The 18,021-nt window shown below is 45.7% G+C and overlaps 1 protein-coding gene across 1 annotated transcript; it reads left to right on the top strand.

The window, feature by feature from the left end:
* The first annotated feature begins 2,861 nt into the window (after positions 1 to 2,861).
* On the top strand, positions 2,862 to 16,442 carry ARF4 (ADP ribosylation factor 4). The gene is made up of 6 exons (XM_049776215.1): positions 2,862 to 2,930; positions 8,902 to 8,982; positions 10,457 to 10,566; positions 12,869 to 12,940; positions 15,625 to 15,750; positions 16,042 to 16,442. The coding sequence occupies exons 1-6, from the start codon at positions 2,864 to 2,866 to the stop codon at positions 16,126 to 16,128; spliced, it is 543 nt and encodes a 180-aa protein (XP_049632172.1). The 5' UTR covers positions 2,862 to 2,863; the 3' UTR covers positions 16,129 to 16,442.
* The last annotated feature ends 1,579 nt before the right edge of the window (positions 16,443 to 18,021 follow it).

Genomic DNA, 18,021 nt, shown 5'->3' with positions numbered 1-18,021 from the left:
CCCTTCATTAATAGTGTAAACCACGGTGCCAAAAAGGGAAAAGGAGAGGAGAGGGGACAGACAGACAGAGATGGAGTTTAGAGCTAGGAATAACCCCCCTGATCCTGAGAAAATCAGGGGCCAGAGATATAGTATGGGGGGGGGGTACTTGCTTGCACAGGACTGACCAGGATTTGAGTCCCATCATCCCATATGATCCCCTGAGCCTGCCAGGAGTAATTCTGAGTGCAGAGCCAGGAGTCACCCCTGAACACCGCTGGCTGTGGCCCCAAAAAACAAAACAGAAAAAGTAACATTTTTTTTTCTGCTTGGCTAAAGAAATAAGGGCTAAAATAAAAGATTCTACTGATGGAAAGAAAATACTTGCACATAAAAAAATCAAATAAAGGGGCCCGGAGAGATAGCACAGCAGCATTTGCCTTGCAAGCAGCCGATCCAGGACCAAAGGTGCTTGGTTCGAATCCCGGTGTCCCATATGGTCCCCCGTGCCTGCCAGGAGCTATTTCTGAGCAGAGAGCCAGGAGGAACCCCTGAGCACAGCCGGGTGTGACCCAAAAACCAAAAACCAAAAAAAAAAAAAAAATCAAATAAAGGATTAAAATCTAAAACATATAAAGTACTCACGAAAATCTACATAAATAGGGCTGGAGCACTAGTATAGTGAGGTACAGAGCTTTCCTTGCAGCTGACCTGTGCTTTCTTTTTTTGGCTTTTGGGTCACACTCGACGGTGCTCAGGCGTTCCTCTCTATCTGCTTGCTATCTCTCTGGCCCTGACCTATGCTCTTTCTTAGCACATAACATAGCCCATCCTCGGCACCACATATGGTCCTTTGAGCACTATCACATATGCTCCTTGCGACAGGGCCAGGAGAAAGTCCTGAATTTGACCAGGTATGGCCCCCAAAAGCCTAAAAGTAGGGGAGGTGAGGAAATACATAGATTCTTCTCAAAAGACAGATGAAGTTCAATAGGTATCTGAAAAGAAATGTTTGCTCTCACTTATTAACAGGGAAATCCAGGGCCGGAGAGATAGCACAGAGGCAGGGCGTTTGCCTTGCGAGCATAAGGATGTTGGTTGGATTCCCTGCATCCTGTATGGTCCCCCAAGCCTGCCAGGAGTGAGTTCTGAGCGCAGAGCCAGGAGTAACCCCTGAGCGCTGCCGGCGTGACCCAAAAATCAAGCTAAGACAGAATAAAAACAAAACCAAACAAAACAGGGAAACCCCAACTAAGTTTCAATAAGATCTCACCTCACCAGTGAGAACGGGATCAGAAAGGACAGGGAGAACCAGTGGTGCCAGGGATGTGACTCAAAAAGCAACTCATGCACTGCTGAGGCCTTACGGTAAATCAACATTTTGGCCTATGACTCTACATAGAACAGACTACGGGCATGGTAGTTCCATGCGCTGTCTCATGTGCTAAGAAAGCTTGCTTTGCCTGTGGAGGCCGGAGTTCCATCCGTGATACCACACTGGGTTGGGAGCAGCTCAGAAAGCAGTTTATTTTTCGTAGAGGTTATTTGTTCTATGGCTGCACCTCAAAACCATACTAAAAGTTGAGTCATGCATTAGGGGCTGCTGGAGTTTAGGGATGACTGACCATAAAGGAGGATGAGACACTGTACTTTTCCCATCATAAGACAAAAAAAAAGATGGGGCGAAGTGTCTGTGCGTCTCGTCTTATGGAGCTGAGTTCCTGGGGGTTCCCAGAAAACAGAGTCCTCGAAATTCAAATTCTCTCCAGGTGTTAGTGACAGTCACTGATCCTGAATGTCACGTTGACAGCTGTTCACTTGACATGATTGAAACATCACTCTGGTATCAGTTAACTGTTTAGCACACCATTTGCTTTAGACGTTTCCCCGGTTTTCCTCGCCTGAAAAAGAAACTCTGTGCATCTTGTAGGGCGAAGAATGAGTCACCTTTTGGGGTCACAGGGAAGCATGAGGACTTGTGTGCTGTTGTAGGCCGGCCCTGGGGGTGCTCACGGTACTGGGGCTTCCTGCTGGCAGGGCTTGGGGCGCCCGTGAGGGATGCCAGGGGCGGGTGCTGTGGCTGGAACCCAAGGCAACCCCCTGCCGGGCCGGCTCCCTAACCACTGCACCCTCTCTCGGGCCCCCACATCCCTGGCCCGCCGGGTCGCCTCCGGGAAGCGAGGCCCGTCCTGGGCGTGCGACGTGTCCGTCCGGGCATCGGGGAGTCCCCACCCGCCGAGAGGTCGAAGGGCAAAAAAAAAAAAAAAAAAAAAAAAAAAGAACTGGGGGTTCACCACGTCACCCCACAAGGCGCGGCCACCCTTTCCCGGAAGCGAGCCGGGCCGACTTCCGGGGCGCGTCACGTCCGGCCGCTCCGGGGCGGAAGCGCCTTTCCGTCCTCGCGTCTGATTGGCGGAGGCGCCGAGCGGCCTTGCGGGAGAGCCTGGCGGCCGAGGGCGCGTGCGCGGCAGCGACGCGCTGGGTTCCGGGAGCCACGTCCGGAAGGTGACGACGGCCGGGGCGTCCCGTCGGCGCGGCGGGCGGCGGGCGGCGGTGCGCACGCGCGGCGGGGCGGGGCGCCGGAAGCCGGAAGCGGCGCCGGGGGCGGGCCGGGTGACGCGCGCTGGGCCGCGTTGGAGGCGGGCGGGGCCGGCGCCGCCGAGGAGCCGCGCAGCGCCGCGAGTGACGTGACGTGGCAGGCAGCCGCCGCAGCCTTAACGGGAGCGCCGCGCCCGGCCCGCCAGTCTCCGCGTCGCCGTCGACTCCTTCGCCCCGGCGACGCTTTTTGGCCGCGCGCTCTCCTCCCGGCCCCCGTAGCCGCCGGCGCGCCCTGTGTGAGCAGCGAGCGAGCGAGGGAGCGCGAACCGCCGCCGCCGCCGCCGCCATGGGGCTCACCATCTCGTCGCTCTTCTCGCGCCTGTTCGGCAAGAAGCAGATGCGCATCCTCATGGGTGAGGGAGGGCGCGTGGGGGAGGGGAGGGGCGCGCCGTGGCGGCGGCGGGCGGCGGGGGCCGGGCGGGGACACGCTTGGGCGGCTGGCGCGCTTCGCGGCCTCGGGACGGCCCCGGGCGGGTCTGCAAAGCCGAGCGGTGCCCACTGGGGCGCCCCTGCCTGCTCTCCCTCTCCGCCGTCGCCCCCTCTGGGCCGCTTCCTGCCCTGCAGCCCCGTCCCCTTTGTCTCGGGCGTCCTGGCGACGGCGGCCTGCGCGCTCCCTCGGACCCGGAGACGGGGAGACGGTCCCGTGTGCGCGTCTCTGTCCCCCGAGGAAGCTCGCGCGTCCGCCCGGGTCGCGGAGAGTTTCTTGACGCCTCAGGGACGCACAGACACGACCCCAGCGTCCAGGGGGCTGCTTTCTCAGGGCAGCGGGCTCTGCCCCTTTGGGGCGTCGCTGTCCGCAGCCGGGAGGGGCCCCACTCGCTCCCCCTACTCCGGGGCCGCGAGCGAGCGCCGCCAGCACCTGTTGAAGCTCCCCGAAGCCGGGTGCTGCGTGCGGCGCTGGGCCCTGCCGCTCCCTTCCAGGGCCCTTTCCGCACACGGGCGGGCGGGCGGGCGTGCGTGATTCTCTCTGAGTCTCTCACATTTCGCGGGCGAAGAGGGGCCTAGTCGGTCCTTGCGCTGCGAGCTCGCGCCATTCAAGACGACAGCGCTTGCGGGTTGGCACACGCACAAGGAGCCCATCTGGATGCGCTGGGAGGGAGGACTTTGCGCCAGATGACAAGGGCAGTTCCAGCCTGCTCCTTAAAGGAATTTGCCTGCCCACGATGGCGGCTCTGGTCCTGATGGCAAGCTCATTTCTTGATGTTCATTTCCTGAGCTTTCCGCGATGCCTAAAAGTTTCAGACGGTGAAAGTCATCTGTATTTGCTTTATTTATTTTTGTTTGTTTGTTTGTTTTTGTTTGTTTGGGGGGGGTCCCACCCGGCAGCACTCGGGTTCCTCCTGGATCTATGCTCAGAAATCGCTTCTGGCAGGCTCCGGGCACCCTACGGGATGCCGGGATTCGAACCACCGTCCTTCTGCATGCGAGGCAAATGCCTCCTTACCTCTGTGCCATCTCTCCGGCCCCTGAATTTCCTTTACTAAGGGAGCAAGCATTTCTCCTGCTCCACAAAATTAGCAGGGTGGGAAGGAAATGGAAGAAGAAAGTATGAATTTTTGCATCCTGCTTGGGACACAAGTCCTATTTGGATGTCAAATATCGCCTAGATGTGCTCTTCTTGATAAATACTTTGATTTTGAGCAGCGAGGTTTAGGTTTTCTTCTTCAAAACCCTTCTAAGAAAATAGCATCAAAAGATGGCACATCATTGGCCTTCAATGGCTACACAGCTCATCTGCTCTGTGGAATGGGGGAGGAAGAGGCAGATCACAAGTGCCAGGAGTGCGGAGGAAATCGGGTAATGCTGCTGCCTGTACAGGAACTTGTGCCTCAGAATCAAAAGCCTTCCTGTAAGCACCTTAGCTAAACTCAAAAAAAAACTTAAGTCACGAAGTTAGCTTTTTTTTTTTTTTACTAACTTCTTAAATGTAATAGAACCATTGTTCATATTTTGATTTGATTTGTGATAAGATGTGATTTTTGTCAGTTTTTGTTTTAATATGAGAATTCTTCAGAGGATTTAATGTTAATCTCTAAATTCATAAGCCCGTGAATGTTTGAAAGCTGAAGAATAATTATCTCAAAAAAGATGATTAATACCAGTATAATAAAATACCAGTCTAGTGTAGTTCTGATTACCTTATATGTAGACTGGTATATTTTTTGTGGGGGGGGGGTGTTCCGCCTCCCCTGTAGACTGGTATATTTTTTGTGGGGGGGGGGTGTTCCGCCTCCCCTGTAGACTGGTAGTTGAAGACCCAGGGAGATTCAGTAGAAGCCTATATTTGCTAATCCGGGAAATATTACTAGTATTTTAGGAGAGGCTTCAAATTAACGAGTGTTATTTCATACGGTGTCATTTATTTTGTAAATACAATATGGAGTCACCTGGTATTGTGCTTGGAATAGAGGAATCACTCAAATTTAAATCAGTTTTAAATGATTAGGGAAGTGTATTTCTTTCTTTATGGAAATTTTAAAATGTAAATGAAAACATGAAGAAGATAACTGTGCTATCTGAAGTTTTAATTACCTAGAAATACAATTTTTCTTCCGAGTTTTTCTGCACTTCCCCCTCAAAGTTAAGATAATTGGAATCTAGTTTCTTTCATTTAAACTATATCTCTTGTTGCCATAATCTGGTGGTATACTTTTTAATGATTGCCAGAGATTTGGGGTTCAGGATCTTTGACAGTTTGATCAAAGAGTGTCTGGTTAATGAGAACAAGTAATTCCAGTTTATCTTTCAATACAGTGAGGGTGCAAGGGGGAGGAACCTTTGCTGAACTATGTAGATTAGAGACTTATCTGGGGTAGTTAAGAATGAGAGTCCCATTTTGTGGAGAAATCTCATTGCCAAATGTAGTAACATAAAAAATAGGCCTAATAAAATTCATTATTAGACCCAATTTTTTTCTTTCTGAGTTTTTTTAATTTTTATTTTGGTCATATTGGCTTACATATCTTTCACAGTAGTATTTTAGGTACATATTTAGACCCAATATTTTTAATAAATGTGCACTGAGACTTGATGTTATACAGTGATTTGTCTTACATATCGCGATAGGAAATCCCTGTTTGAAAGAAAATGTGTGTTTTGCACTTACATAGCACTATTATTTTGAGAGTAGCTGCAAAATGATAGCTTCATGTGCGACATATGTGACATAGATAAACAGTTAATTTTATGTTTTTGGATGGGTGTGGGCACACTCGGTGGTGCTCGGTGCTTTACCCTGGGCTCTCTCCTTAGAGATCACTCAGGGGTACCATGTAGTGCTGCCAGGGATCAAATCTGGGCGAGCCAAGTTCAAGGCAAGTGCTTTAATCTCTATAATGCATTCATGGCCCTTTAAAATCTAGTTTCATGGCCGGTGCGATAGCATAGTGGTAGGGCGTTTGCCTTGCATGCTGACACGGGTTCAATCCCTAGCATCCCATATGGTCCTCCAGCCTGCCAAGAGTGATATCTGAGTGCAGAGCTAGGAGTAACCCCTGAGCTCCCCAAAACAAAAACAAGCAAAAAAACATTATGGGGCCGGAGCAATAGCACAGCAGTAGGGCATTTGCCTCACATGCTGCCAATCTAGGACGGATCCGGATTTGACCCCTGACATCCCATATGGCTGCCAGAATTTCCGAGTGCAGAATTTTATTACTTTTTTTCCTTTTGGTTTCTCAGCCACACCCAACAACGCTCAGGGATTACTCCTGGCTCTGCACTCAGGGATCAAACCCAGGTCAAACACCCTACATGCGGTTGTATGGTTCTGGTCCAATTTTATTCTTTTTAAACGCAAGTTAACATTTATTTTGCCAATAGTTTTTCTTCTCCATGTGCTCGGGCACCATGTACCCAGTTATTACGTGCTTGGCACGTTCCCAGGCATCACATGTGCTTAGAATTAGGTTTTCTGGGTTTTTAATACTGAGACTAAAACATTTCCTGTTAGTAACTTTTTTCTTTTACCCACGGATGAAGGTTTAGAGAGCGTCTCCGTGTTTTGGAAAGGGGTAGGCCTTAATTCAGTAGGAAGAAGTAGGAAACAGTTTGGTTGGATAAGAAGACAGAATACTTGTGTTTTCTCAGATTTTTATTTTTATTTATTTACTCATTTACTTGGTTTTAGGGCCACACCCGGTGGTGCGCAGGGGTTACTCCTGACTGCGCTCAGAAATCGCTCCTGGCAGGCTTGGGGGAACCCTAGGGGATGCTGGGAATCAGTTTCATGGCCCCATGCAAGGCAAACACCCTACTGCTCTGCTGTGTCTGTGTCTCTGGCCCTCTCAGATTCGCCCTCCCCTCCCCTCCCCTCCCCCATTTGTAGTGGCCACATCCGCATTACTTGGACTCTAAGTCAAGAGGCTACTTTCAGTTTGGTTTTGCTCCTGGAGTGCTAGCGTTTGCTGTGTGAGGTTGGAGCTTGTACTCGGGTCTCATGCAGGAAGTCCTTGAGCTCCAGCTCATGCATACCCTGTTCTTCCTTCTCCTCTCTCCTTTAAAACTACCCTTAGTGCACAGCCGAAAGAATTGCCTCTAGCCTTTGTTTTGGACAAGTTGATTTTTTTTAACTTAGTAGCATTAGCTAGTGTTCCAAGTCATGCTTCCATTCCATTTAATTATTAAAAAAAAAAAAAAAAAAAAAAAAACATCTTTCGCTGTTTTAGTTTAGTTTTTAAAATCTTTGTTAGGGGCCAGAGATAAAGGTTAGTGGGTCTAAGGCGCTTGCTTGCCTTGCACTCTGCCAACCTGGGTTTATTCCCAGTATTCCATATGGCTTCCATGCATCACCAGGAGTGATTCCTGAGTGCAGACTCAGGAATAAACCCCTCAGCTTTGCTTGCTGGGTGTGGCCCCCAAAACCAAACAAAAACAAAATACGGAAAAAAAAAAACTTGGATAATGTGCATCCAGTGGGCGGATACGGATTTCATTCAAACAATGGTATGGTGAGGTTATTGATGATCTTTCATTTACAGAAACTTTAGAAAACTGGTTTTCAAAGATTCATAATTAATTTGCTCTTCACTTTCCTTGGAATGAAGGATATACTCTACGGCTGTGCACATTCTCCCTTCAACCCCCCCAAAACTAGCATATCTTCCCTATTTGACTGCTTCAAGCGATAATTTCAAAATGTAGACAGATACTGAAGATAAATGATAGTCAATTTACAGCCTAGCTGAATCTTTTGTTTTTACTGTATATTTGATGTAGCAAAGAACTAAATCAAGTTTAAGTTATAAAGTTGGTCTAATCTTCATTATGACAAATAAGTCTAGAGAATAATAAGCATGACCTTTACTTACAATTTGTGCTTAACAATAACTTTATAGGGGCTGGAGAAATAGCATGGAGGTAGGCCATTTGCCTTTCATGCAGAAGTTGATGGTTCAGATCCCGGCATCCCATATGGTCCCCCAAAGCCTGCCAGGAGTGATGTCTGAGCATAGAGCCAGGAGTAAACCCCCTGAGCGCTGCTGGGTGTGACCCCCCCTCCAAAAAAAAAAGACTTTATAAATATATAGATAAATATATATTCATGTGTTTTATCTTTTCTCGACCTTTGAATTTGTGTTTACTCATGGAGTGGTGGATGATTTGGGCCACGCTCTGTGGTGCTCTGGGACCCTGGATTTGGGAGCATCTACCTGGCAATGTCCTTACGTCCTGTTATTTTTTCTGACCCAGAACTTGTAATTTTTTATAAAGGGGGGTAGTACGTAAGATTATTAAGAAATGAATAATGAGTTGAGTTGGCAGAATTGTTCAAAGTATCTAAGTTAGACCCTGTTTTATAGTTGATATGTGTCTGGCCTTTATTTCCAAGTGACCTGTTCAAAGGCATGCAACTAGTTTGAGACAAACAAAACAGACCTTGCTTGGTCAGGCATTGTTTCACTACTAATTGCTCTTCTCTAGGTCCAAAGATAATGTAGTGAGTTTCTTTTGTTTTTTTTTTTTTTGTTGTTGTTGTTGTTTTGTTTTTTTGGGCCACACCCGTTTGATGCTTACTCCTGGCTATGCGCTCAGAAATCGCCTCTGACTTGTGGGGACCATATGGGACGCCGGGGGATCGAACCGTGGTCCTTTCCTTGGCTAGCGCTTGCAAGGCAAACACCTTACCTCTAGCGCCACCTCGCAGGCCCCAGTTATTTTGTTTCTTAAGTCAGAAAATTCGGTCCCTCCATTTCCTTGTGCTTTTAGTTTCTGAAATTTGTCAGTTCTTCCATTTTTATTATTAATTAATTATTGTTATTAAATAAAATTATTATTAATGTGTGCTTTTGCTCCTTGGTTAAAATCTAAACTCTTTTCTTCTAGTTGGATTGGATGCTGCTGGCAAGACCACCATTCTTTATAAACTGAAATTAGGAGAGATAGTCACCACCATTCCTACCATTGGTAAGTTTGTAGGTGGTTTTAATTTGTATCTTGTTTTTCCTCGTTGAAATAGAGCAGTGTTTACTTTTGAGGGTTTGTTCTGCCTTCTATTTTTAATTTTTTGACTTACTTTAGAGCGGTTCTAAGTGACAGGAAAATTGAGGATGTTTTAGAGATTTGCCATATGTACCTCTGCTCTCTTCCCATAGCTTCCTACACTGTTTCTTGAGAGGGAAAGGAGAGTGAGGAGGGAGAGAGGGAGAGACATGGAAGGGAGGGAGGGAAAGAGGGAGGGAGAGGGAGAGGGAGAGGGAGAGAAAGAGAAAGACTCTTCCAGACCTTCTTACACTGTTAATGTTACTTTCAGAATGGTAAATTTGTCACAGCTGATAAACCTTTATGACAAACCACAGCCAAAGTGTAGTCTACCTTAGCATTCACTCTTAGTGGAATGTATGTTCCGTAGGTGTGGATGAACGTGCAATGACATGTGTCCATCATTTTGTCCGTACAGCTTACTTTAGGGCCTACTCTGGGTGTTCAGGAGATGTCAACAGATATATAGCGGCTGGTCTCTGTCAGTCTTCTACGCCCAGGGCCTCGTACATGTAAAGCACATACTTGACCACTGAGCTGGTCCATAGCCTCCTGTTGTTTGTTTGTTTGTTTTGTTTTGGGGCCACACCCAGTGACACTCAGGGGTTACTCCTGGCTATGCGCTCAGAAATCGCCCCTGGCTTGGGGGACCAAATGGGACACCGGGGGATTCCGTCTTAGGTTGTGCGTGCAAGGCAAATGCCCTACTGCCAGCACCACTGCTCCAGCTCCTTGTTTGGTTATTTATTTGTTTGCTTTTTCTTTTTGTTTTGCTTTGTTTGGATTTGGGACCATACATATTCTCAGGATTTACTCCTAGCTCTGTGCTCAGGGATCACTCCTAGCAATGTTCAAATTTGTGCATTATCTAGTAGGACTTTTGACATGTTTGGGTTTTTTTCTTGGGGTGTGTGTGGAAGGGAGCCCCCTCACAGCAGCTAAGTTTGGGAGGAGAGGCTGCTGGGGAATCAAACTCAGACCTCCTCTGCAGTGCTCTATTCTTTTGTGCCATCTCTGCTCTCTTTTTTTTTGGACTATAACTACTGCTTCTCAGGATTTACTCCTCTCTGTCTCTTGGCTCAGGGGTCACTCGGTAGTTTTGGGGGATTATATGGTGCTGGGGATCACACCTTAGTCAGCTGCTTATGAAGCACATCTTAACTCATGTTTCTTCATCTTCTGTTTTGGGGTCATTTCCAGTGGTGCTCTGGGGCTGAGAATTTCTGCCTCTATGTTCTGGGTTCACTCTTAGCAGTGCTGGACCTCTGCTTTGGTTCAACCTGTTCAGCTGTCTCTTTGACCCTTAAGCAGGATTTTAAACAGCAATTTGGAGAAAACTGACAGTTCATTTTTTTTTTTTTAATATTGCGCACTGGACTCACATTTCATTTCCCTGTAGGCTTTAATGTGGAAACAGTCGAATACAAGAACATTTGTTTCACGGTGTGGGATGTTGGTGGTCAAGATAAAATCCGACCCCTCTGGAGGCATTACTTCCAGAACACCCAGGTAAGGAGCGCTGTGTTGTTTTACAGCTTTATGCATTTCATGCTGGTGTCTGCTGTTGACTTGAATATTGCCACGTACTATGAGTCGACATTCTTCTTATCACTACTTCCATATTCTTCGGCGGACTCTGGCTTCTGAGTTTGGAGACTAAAGGACTGAGGGTAGAAGGGTTAGTCATGATAGTAATATCTTATAAGGTGGGTTGAGGGATGGAGAAGCTGGATTCTCATGATTGAATTAGGCTTCTCATTGGGAGTTTTATACTTTGTTAGTTTAGAAAGTCAGTTTTCTTTAATTTTCTGTCATTATAATTTTTAATGGTATAAGGCAGTAAGTATCCTTTTTGGTTTGTTTGTTTTGGGGCTAGAACTGGCTTTGCTGAGGTCTTAGACCTGGCTCTGTTCTCTTTTGGGTCACTTGTGGCAGTTTTAAGGGACTTAAGGTGATTGTCCTTAGGTTGGCCACATGTATGGCAAGCACTTTTACCCACTGTGGGTTTTTTTTTTTTTTTTTTTTTTGGGTCACACCAGGTGACGCTCAGGGGTTAATCCTGGCTATACGCTCAGAAATCGCTCCTAGCTTGGGGGGGACCATATGGGACACTGGGGGGATTGAACCATGGTCCGTCTTAGGTTAGCACGCCCTGTGCCACTGCTCCAGCTCCCCACTCTACTGTCTTACCCCCTTTAAATATCCTTCTTTAGTATTGTTAGTGTGTATAAAAAATACATTAAGAGGGCCAGAGCATTAGCACAGCAGTAAGGTGTTTGCCTTACACGCGGCCAACACAGGACTGACCTGGTTTGAGTCCCGGCATCCCATATGGTCCCCGAGCCTTCCAGGGCTCAGAGCACAGAGCCAGGAGTAACCCCTGAGCGCTGCTGGGTCTGACCCAAAAACCAAAAAATAAATAAAAATACATTAAGAAAAAAGGTGTCTAGGGGCTGGAGATATAGCATGGAGGTAAGGCGTTTGCCTCTCATGCAGAAGGTCGGTGGTTCGAATCCCGGCATCCGATATGGTCCCCGAGCCTGCTAGGAGCGATTTCTGAGCGTAGAGCCAGGAGTAACCCCCGAGCACTGCCGGGTGTGACCCCCCCCCCCAAAAAAAAAAAAAAAAGAAAAAGAATAAAGGCGTCTATTGATATATAAGATACGTGATACTATGCAACGTGTAGAATCTTAGCATGGAAGGGCCTTTCATGATCCTGTAGATCAGTAGTCCTCAGATGTAGTTGCACATTAGAACCACACTTGACCTTAGCCCAAAGGCTGAGGAGCAATGCACAGCTAGAGATGCACATCCACCTGGAGAGCTTACAGTCCTTACATACATACACACACACACACACACACACACACATATATATATATATATATATATATATATATATATTCGACCCTGATCTACTAGGTACCTGTATAAAACCTATTTGTGCATATGAATCACCTGGAGAATTTGTTTAAATATACCTTACAGCAGGAACTGACCTAGTAAGGCCTACCATTCTGCGTTTCCATCATGGTTTTACGTAGTTCTAATTTGGGATTCTTAGGTAGCAAAGCTCCAGTACAGAGTTTTCCTTATAGCAGCTTTGTAGACTGTGTGAGCTGGATAATTTTATTTAGGGTTAGGGACACAGTCGGCAGTGAAGGACATTCAGTAGCATTTCTGGCTTTTACAGTTGATGCCTGGGGTTCAGCTGCCTCCTCATATCTATCCCTGTTTTGACCATCAAAACTTTCTGTACTGTTTCCAAAATCGCTGCTGCTTGAGATCCACCTTTTGTATATGCAACTGAAGCCTGGGTAATTTGCTTAACACTGCTGTCTTTCTATTTACTTAAGCCATGTCCCAGCTGTTTTATGTTTTATGTACCACAAGAGGTTTCTTACAGTTTTTATTACCACTGCAGTTGATAGGATTTTACTTAGTTCTTGTTTGGACTACTGGTGCGTCGTTCAGCAGTTGAGTTCATGTCTGCCCCTAGTGATACTGAGAATAGTTCAGTGCCAGAGATCCAATCTGAGCTTCTTGCTTGGAAATCATGCTTACGCTATTTGAGCAGTCTCCCCACCCAGAAAGATATTTTGAAATTGAGTCACATATCTGAAACTTGAGTATTATCAAGATTGGTTATTAAATTTGAATTTTTTTTTTAGTACTGAGAGCCTCGTTTGTTTTTTTAAGATGCTTTCTTCTCTAACTTTTAGCTCTTGATATGGTTTTACTGCCTATATTTAAGCTTCACATTTAATATGTTCTTTAAATCTAATTAAAATTCATGAAAAATTTTCCCCAGGGTCTTATTTTTGTGGTGGATAGCAATGATCGTGAAAGAATTCAGGAAGGAGCAGAAGAGCTGCGGAAAATGGTACGAATCCTGTATTTTAATTACGCTACTTAAAATATTTTTAACATAAAGTTTATCTTTTGGGGCATAGTATTGTAATAAATGGTTGGTACATTTTAACTTTGATGAAATGACACAATGGCAGGAATACCCAGCTTGCCTTTTGAATTCTCTGTGAATGGTTTTCGTGCATGTCTCTGTTGACAGTCTGTTCTTACTTGACTTGGCCCAATTTTTTATTTTAAATTAGAAATCTCTAGGGTATTTATATTTGTTATTTAAACACTGGTTTCCAAAGTTGTTAATAATATAGTTGTTTCGGACATTCAGTGTTCCACCACCAGTGTTACCTACCTTCTATGTCATCCGCAGTTTACAAGCTACCACTCAGAAGCACAAAATAACTTAACCTTGTACAACAAAATGGCTAATGGAACTATCAAAAAAGTTGGCCCTTGGCCTCCGACGCTCAACTAGGGAGCAAGCAAGCTGGCGGGCCATACGGGCTCCCACGAGCTCAGCTGCTGGTCACTGTCTGCCTGTCTTGGACTTCCTTGTCAAACTAGAGCATATGTATTTGCAGCCCAGAGCATTCACTCAAAAAAACTGAGAACATCTGCAGAAACTATGGCCAGCACATACTGGAAGCTGAAGTCATTGGACCTTTGCTTAAAAGGGTCCCTGGGTATATGATCTGCTGACTAAGTGTCTAGGATTTTACCTGTTTTCTGAGCCTCGTCTTCCCCATATGTCTGGATCTCCTTAAACCCTCCATAATGAAATTCTGCGTCTCATGAAACTCAAAAAACAAACAAAAGTTGTAGTAAGGGAAAAATGTGTGAAAACTGTAACCTTACAGTGGGGTTATTAAAGTCAATGAGAGTTTATTAAGTTGCTTATTGCTAGTTGAACCTTTGTGTTTTTGTTTATTGAGCTTCTGTGGCTTCTCTACTACTTGCCCATCTAATTTGTTGTGTTCCCACTTATTACGGAATTTAATACAGTCAGTGTTAGGAAGTTAGAGGTGTCACTCTCCAGGAACTCCAGGATCTGTAGAACTGGGCTGAGTTTCAGTGGCTTGGCTTATCTTGAATCTCTTTTGAGGTAAAACCCTGAAGCTGAGTTGTTTCTTAAATGGAGGCAGCTGTGAGGTGAGAGTGGCTGCTGGGCCTTCCTACACATGGTATGGTGTGGGGAAGAGGCTGCCCATTCCCACTTTGAGAAAACACCAGAGTTCTCAGCATGAAAACCAGTGGAATTACTTGGAATTACTTTTTTTTTTTTTTGAATTACTTTTCACAGCCTGGTACCTATCTTTGCAGAAGTTACTTTTGAAGCAGGTGTAGGAGCAGGTGCCCAGGTTTTGGCAGGGAAGGAGAGGCTGCTTGCCTGCACTTTGAGAAGACTTCAGATCCCTGGTGACTGCAGAAATTAGTTATGAAGCAATGAAGTTGGGCCGATGGCTTGGTTTGCATCGTGGCAGCTGTGGGGTCTGGGTGTGACCAAGGCCAGGGCTTTGGCCAGGTGGAGACGTGGCTCAGCCTCCACCTGAGAGCTTCCCAGAGTTTTCATCAGCCCAAAGTTTAATTGATCAGTGTATTTGAGCGTTTTAGCATCTTGGGTTGTATCTCTTCTCTGAAACTGTGAGGTTGGACCATTGCCATGGTGGTAGTTGTGGGGTGTGGATATGAGTCAAATTTTGAAACTTTTATTGCATATGAATCCTGATTCAAATTTCTGTCCCCAAGATTCCATTTTCTCTGTGGTATGTTTATAATTACTTAGAAATATTTTGAAATAATAATCATATAAAAAACTTCATCAGAAAGTAGAAGCATTTTAACTGAGGGTGGGATAATGAATCAGTGCCTTTGTATTTTGTTGAAAGTCCTGATGTGCAAATACCAAGGCTGCCAGGGCTGCAGGGCTGCAGTCTGCAGAGGCCTAAGGTCGCCAGGGCCTGGTGCTGCAAGGCTTGCAGGGGCCTGGGTCCAAAGAAGAGAAAGGAATAGATACAAAGCAGGCAGCATCTCTACTGCTCATCACTATCCTAGCCCCACGCCCCCAAGTTCAAGTTTTTCCTTTTATACCTTTTATAAGTCAAGGGGCGTGTCCAACTGCCATACATCAACACTGATGGGGTCAGGAAATTGTTGAAAAACCTCGTTAGAAAAAGCTTTATATGGTATCAAGTTTAGAGCCATAAACTAAACTTTCCTAAAGCGAAATCTTAACATTTATTGATCCTAACACTTGTGTTTTGTTTTCTTTTTGCTTACAAAGAGTTTAATGTCACCATTTGGCTTTTTGCATTAATAGCTCTTAGGTAGTTATATTCATATGCCATAATCTTTACTCAAAAATGTATAAGCCAAGGGGACGGAGCGATAGCACAGTGGTAGGGCAATTGCCTTGCATGCTACTGACCTGGGACAGGCCCCGGGTTCGATCCCCAGCATTTTGGGTGTGGCCCCAAAATCAAACCAAACCAAAGTAGAAGCCAGTAGATAGTGCAAAAAGAGCTAGAGCGTATGGGAGTTCCAGGTTTGATCCCTGGTACCGCATGGTCGCATAAACATAACTATGATCCCCTTAAAAATGTAATAATATTTATGTAATGTGTGAATCATATAAAGAAGCTTGTATTTAACCTGGTTTGCTAATATTTGATTTCATTTTGCTGACTGATGCCTTTTCATTTCCAGCTTCAGGAAGATGAGTTGCAAGATGCAGTATTACTGCTTTTTGCAAACAAACAAGATTTGCCAAATGCCATGGCCATCAGCGAAATGACAGATAAACTAGGTCTTCAGTCTCTCCGGAACAGAACAGTAAGTATTTGGCGGTTGCTTTCTATTAGAGTTATTGGGGTAACTGTTAAAAGCTGTGTAAGCGGGCCCGGAGAGATAGCACAGCGGCATTTGCCTTGCAAGCCGCTGATCCAGGACCAAAGGTGGTTGGTTTGAATCCCGGTGTCCCATAGGGTCCCCCGTGCCTGCCAGGAGCTATTTCTGAGCAGACAGCCAGGAGTAACCCCTGAGCACCGCCGGGTGTGACTCAAAAACCACTGAGGTTACAGTCTTTCACTAATCAAGTACTTTCTTTTTGTTGTTTCTCTACAGTGGTATGTTCAAGCCACTTGTGCCACACAAGGAACTGGCCTGTACGAAGGACTGGACTGGCTGTCAAACGAACTTTCAAAACGTTAACCGAAGCTGAAGCTCTACCCAAGGACATGTTTGATAGGATTGGTCTAGGCTTGTTACAACAAAATTAGTTTGCATCTTCGTTATTAAACAGTATCTGGGACAGGTTTGGGCAGAATATCACAGCATCTAAACTTATTTTGTTGCCAATTATTGTTTACCAGGTATGATGCTACTGCTTAGCACTATGCTTGGTTTTAAAGAAATTCTTGGGAAGCAAATAGCCTCTTAATTTACATATCCTTGAACCTAAATGCCTGGTCACTAGCTATTGTGATGATTTCCAATAAACCTTTCGAATGTTTTTCGAGCCCACACGCAATGTTTTTAAGGTTATTTCCCCTGCTACTTTACTGATTCCTTTATCATTCCATGGATAGTCTGCTGACTTAAAATGTAGCATTTCATTCATATTTATTTTCTCCCTTGCCAAAAAGATTTTCTAATGTTGCTTGTACCAGCCAGGTAAAGGCACCAAAACACTAGCTCTTTTGCACTAAGGAACTTATTTTGCCCCCATATTGACTCCGGCTTCCTCACACAAGTTGATGTCGTTTGGATTTGACGGTCGATTAGTTCTGGTCTGGTTGCAAAGAGTTCATCTGAAGAGAGATGATTTTTTAATTCTCAGCAGATTGTCTTTATATTGTATCTTTTTTATGTTGCATGTTGCTCTTTGGTATCAACCTGACTCTTTGCCCAGTATGATGTTCTGCTGATGTTTAGCTGTTTATTGGTGAACAATCTTCCTTAAGGAGTTTTTGGAAAACTCATCCAACTCAAGTTTTCTTCATAACCCATTTGAAATTATTCCTAATAAAATGATAAAATATGTAGTTGTGTTTTTTATTTTAACTGAAGTGGATTTGAAGTGAATTTTATTATAAAAAGTGTTTCGTGGGGCCAGAGAGATAGAACAATGGTAGGGTTCCTGCTTTGCTCCCTAGCACCCCATATAGTCTTCCGGGCACCACCAAAAGCGAATTTTGAGCTCAGAATCAGGGATAAGCCCTGAGCACCACCAGGTGTGACACAAAACATGAAATTGTGCAACTTGCCCGTGGATCAAACGTGTACACCACACATACTGCATGCACACTCCACCCTAAAACTACCAAGGGTGACTGCTGAGCACAGTGCCAGGAATAAGCCCTGACCACTGGCTAATGCACAAACCACCCATCACCTCCCTCCTTGATAAAAAATCTAAATTGTTTAATAACCCTTAAGTGGGTTCAAAGGGTTATAGTATTTTCTTTTTTAAAAGGAAGCACTGGGGGCCCGGAGAGATGGCACAGCGGCGTTTGCCTTGCAAGCAGCCGATCCAGGACCGAAGGTGGTTGGTTCGAATCCCAGTGTCCCATATGGTCCCCCGTGCCTGCCAGGAGCTATTTCTGAGCAGACGGCCAGGAGTAACCCCTGAGCACCGCTGGGTGTGGCCCAAAAACAAAAAAAAAAAAAAAAAAAGGAAGCACTGGGGGGCCGGAGACATAGCACAGAGGTAAGGCGTTTGTCTTGCATGCAGAAGGACGATGTTTCAAATCCTGGCATCCCATATGGTCCCCCGAGCCTGCCAGGAGTGACTACTGAGCGTAGAGCCAGAAGGAACTCCTGAGCACTGCCGGGTGTGACCCGAAACCCCCCCCCCCCAAAAAAAAAGGAAGCACTGAGCTATGGGGATCCCATTTAAAGACTGGAACACTGCCTGGCATGCATAAAAGGGAGGGCCCAGGCCACTGCTGGACAATGATTGTTCCAACAACCTCTCATCAAAAAAAAAAAAAAAAAAAAAGATAACTTGGCCACCTGTCTAGTCCAAGAATAACACTATTTCTTCAGTCCTACTGAGGGGTTGTTCTGGAGAGCGAACACAGCCTCAGACGTGCAGGATATGTT

The sequence above is a fragment of the Suncus etruscus genome, chromosome 7 (genome assembly GCF_024139225.1).
Source record: "Suncus etruscus isolate mSunEtr1 chromosome 7, mSunEtr1.pri.cur, whole genome shotgun sequence".
NCBI classification, from domain to species: domain Eukaryota; kingdom Metazoa; phylum Chordata; class Mammalia; order Eulipotyphla; family Soricidae; genus Suncus; species Suncus etruscus.
This window is presented reverse-complemented; position numbering and strand designations above follow the sequence as displayed.

Bases quoted from the DNA above. Each gene is read 5' to 3' on its own strand.
- ARF4 (XM_049776215.1), top strand. From the start codon at position 2,864: ATGGGGCTCACCATCTCGTCGCTCTTCTCGCGCCTGTTCGGCAAGAAG. The intron at 8,983-10,456 runs GTAAGTTTGTAG...ATTTCCCTGTAG, and splicing joins CACCACCATTCCTACCATTG to GCTTTAATGTGGAAACAGTC. The intron at 15,751-16,041 runs GTAAGTATTTGG...GTTTCTCTACAG, and splicing joins AGTCTCTCCGGAACAGAACA to TGGTATGTTCAAGCCACTTG.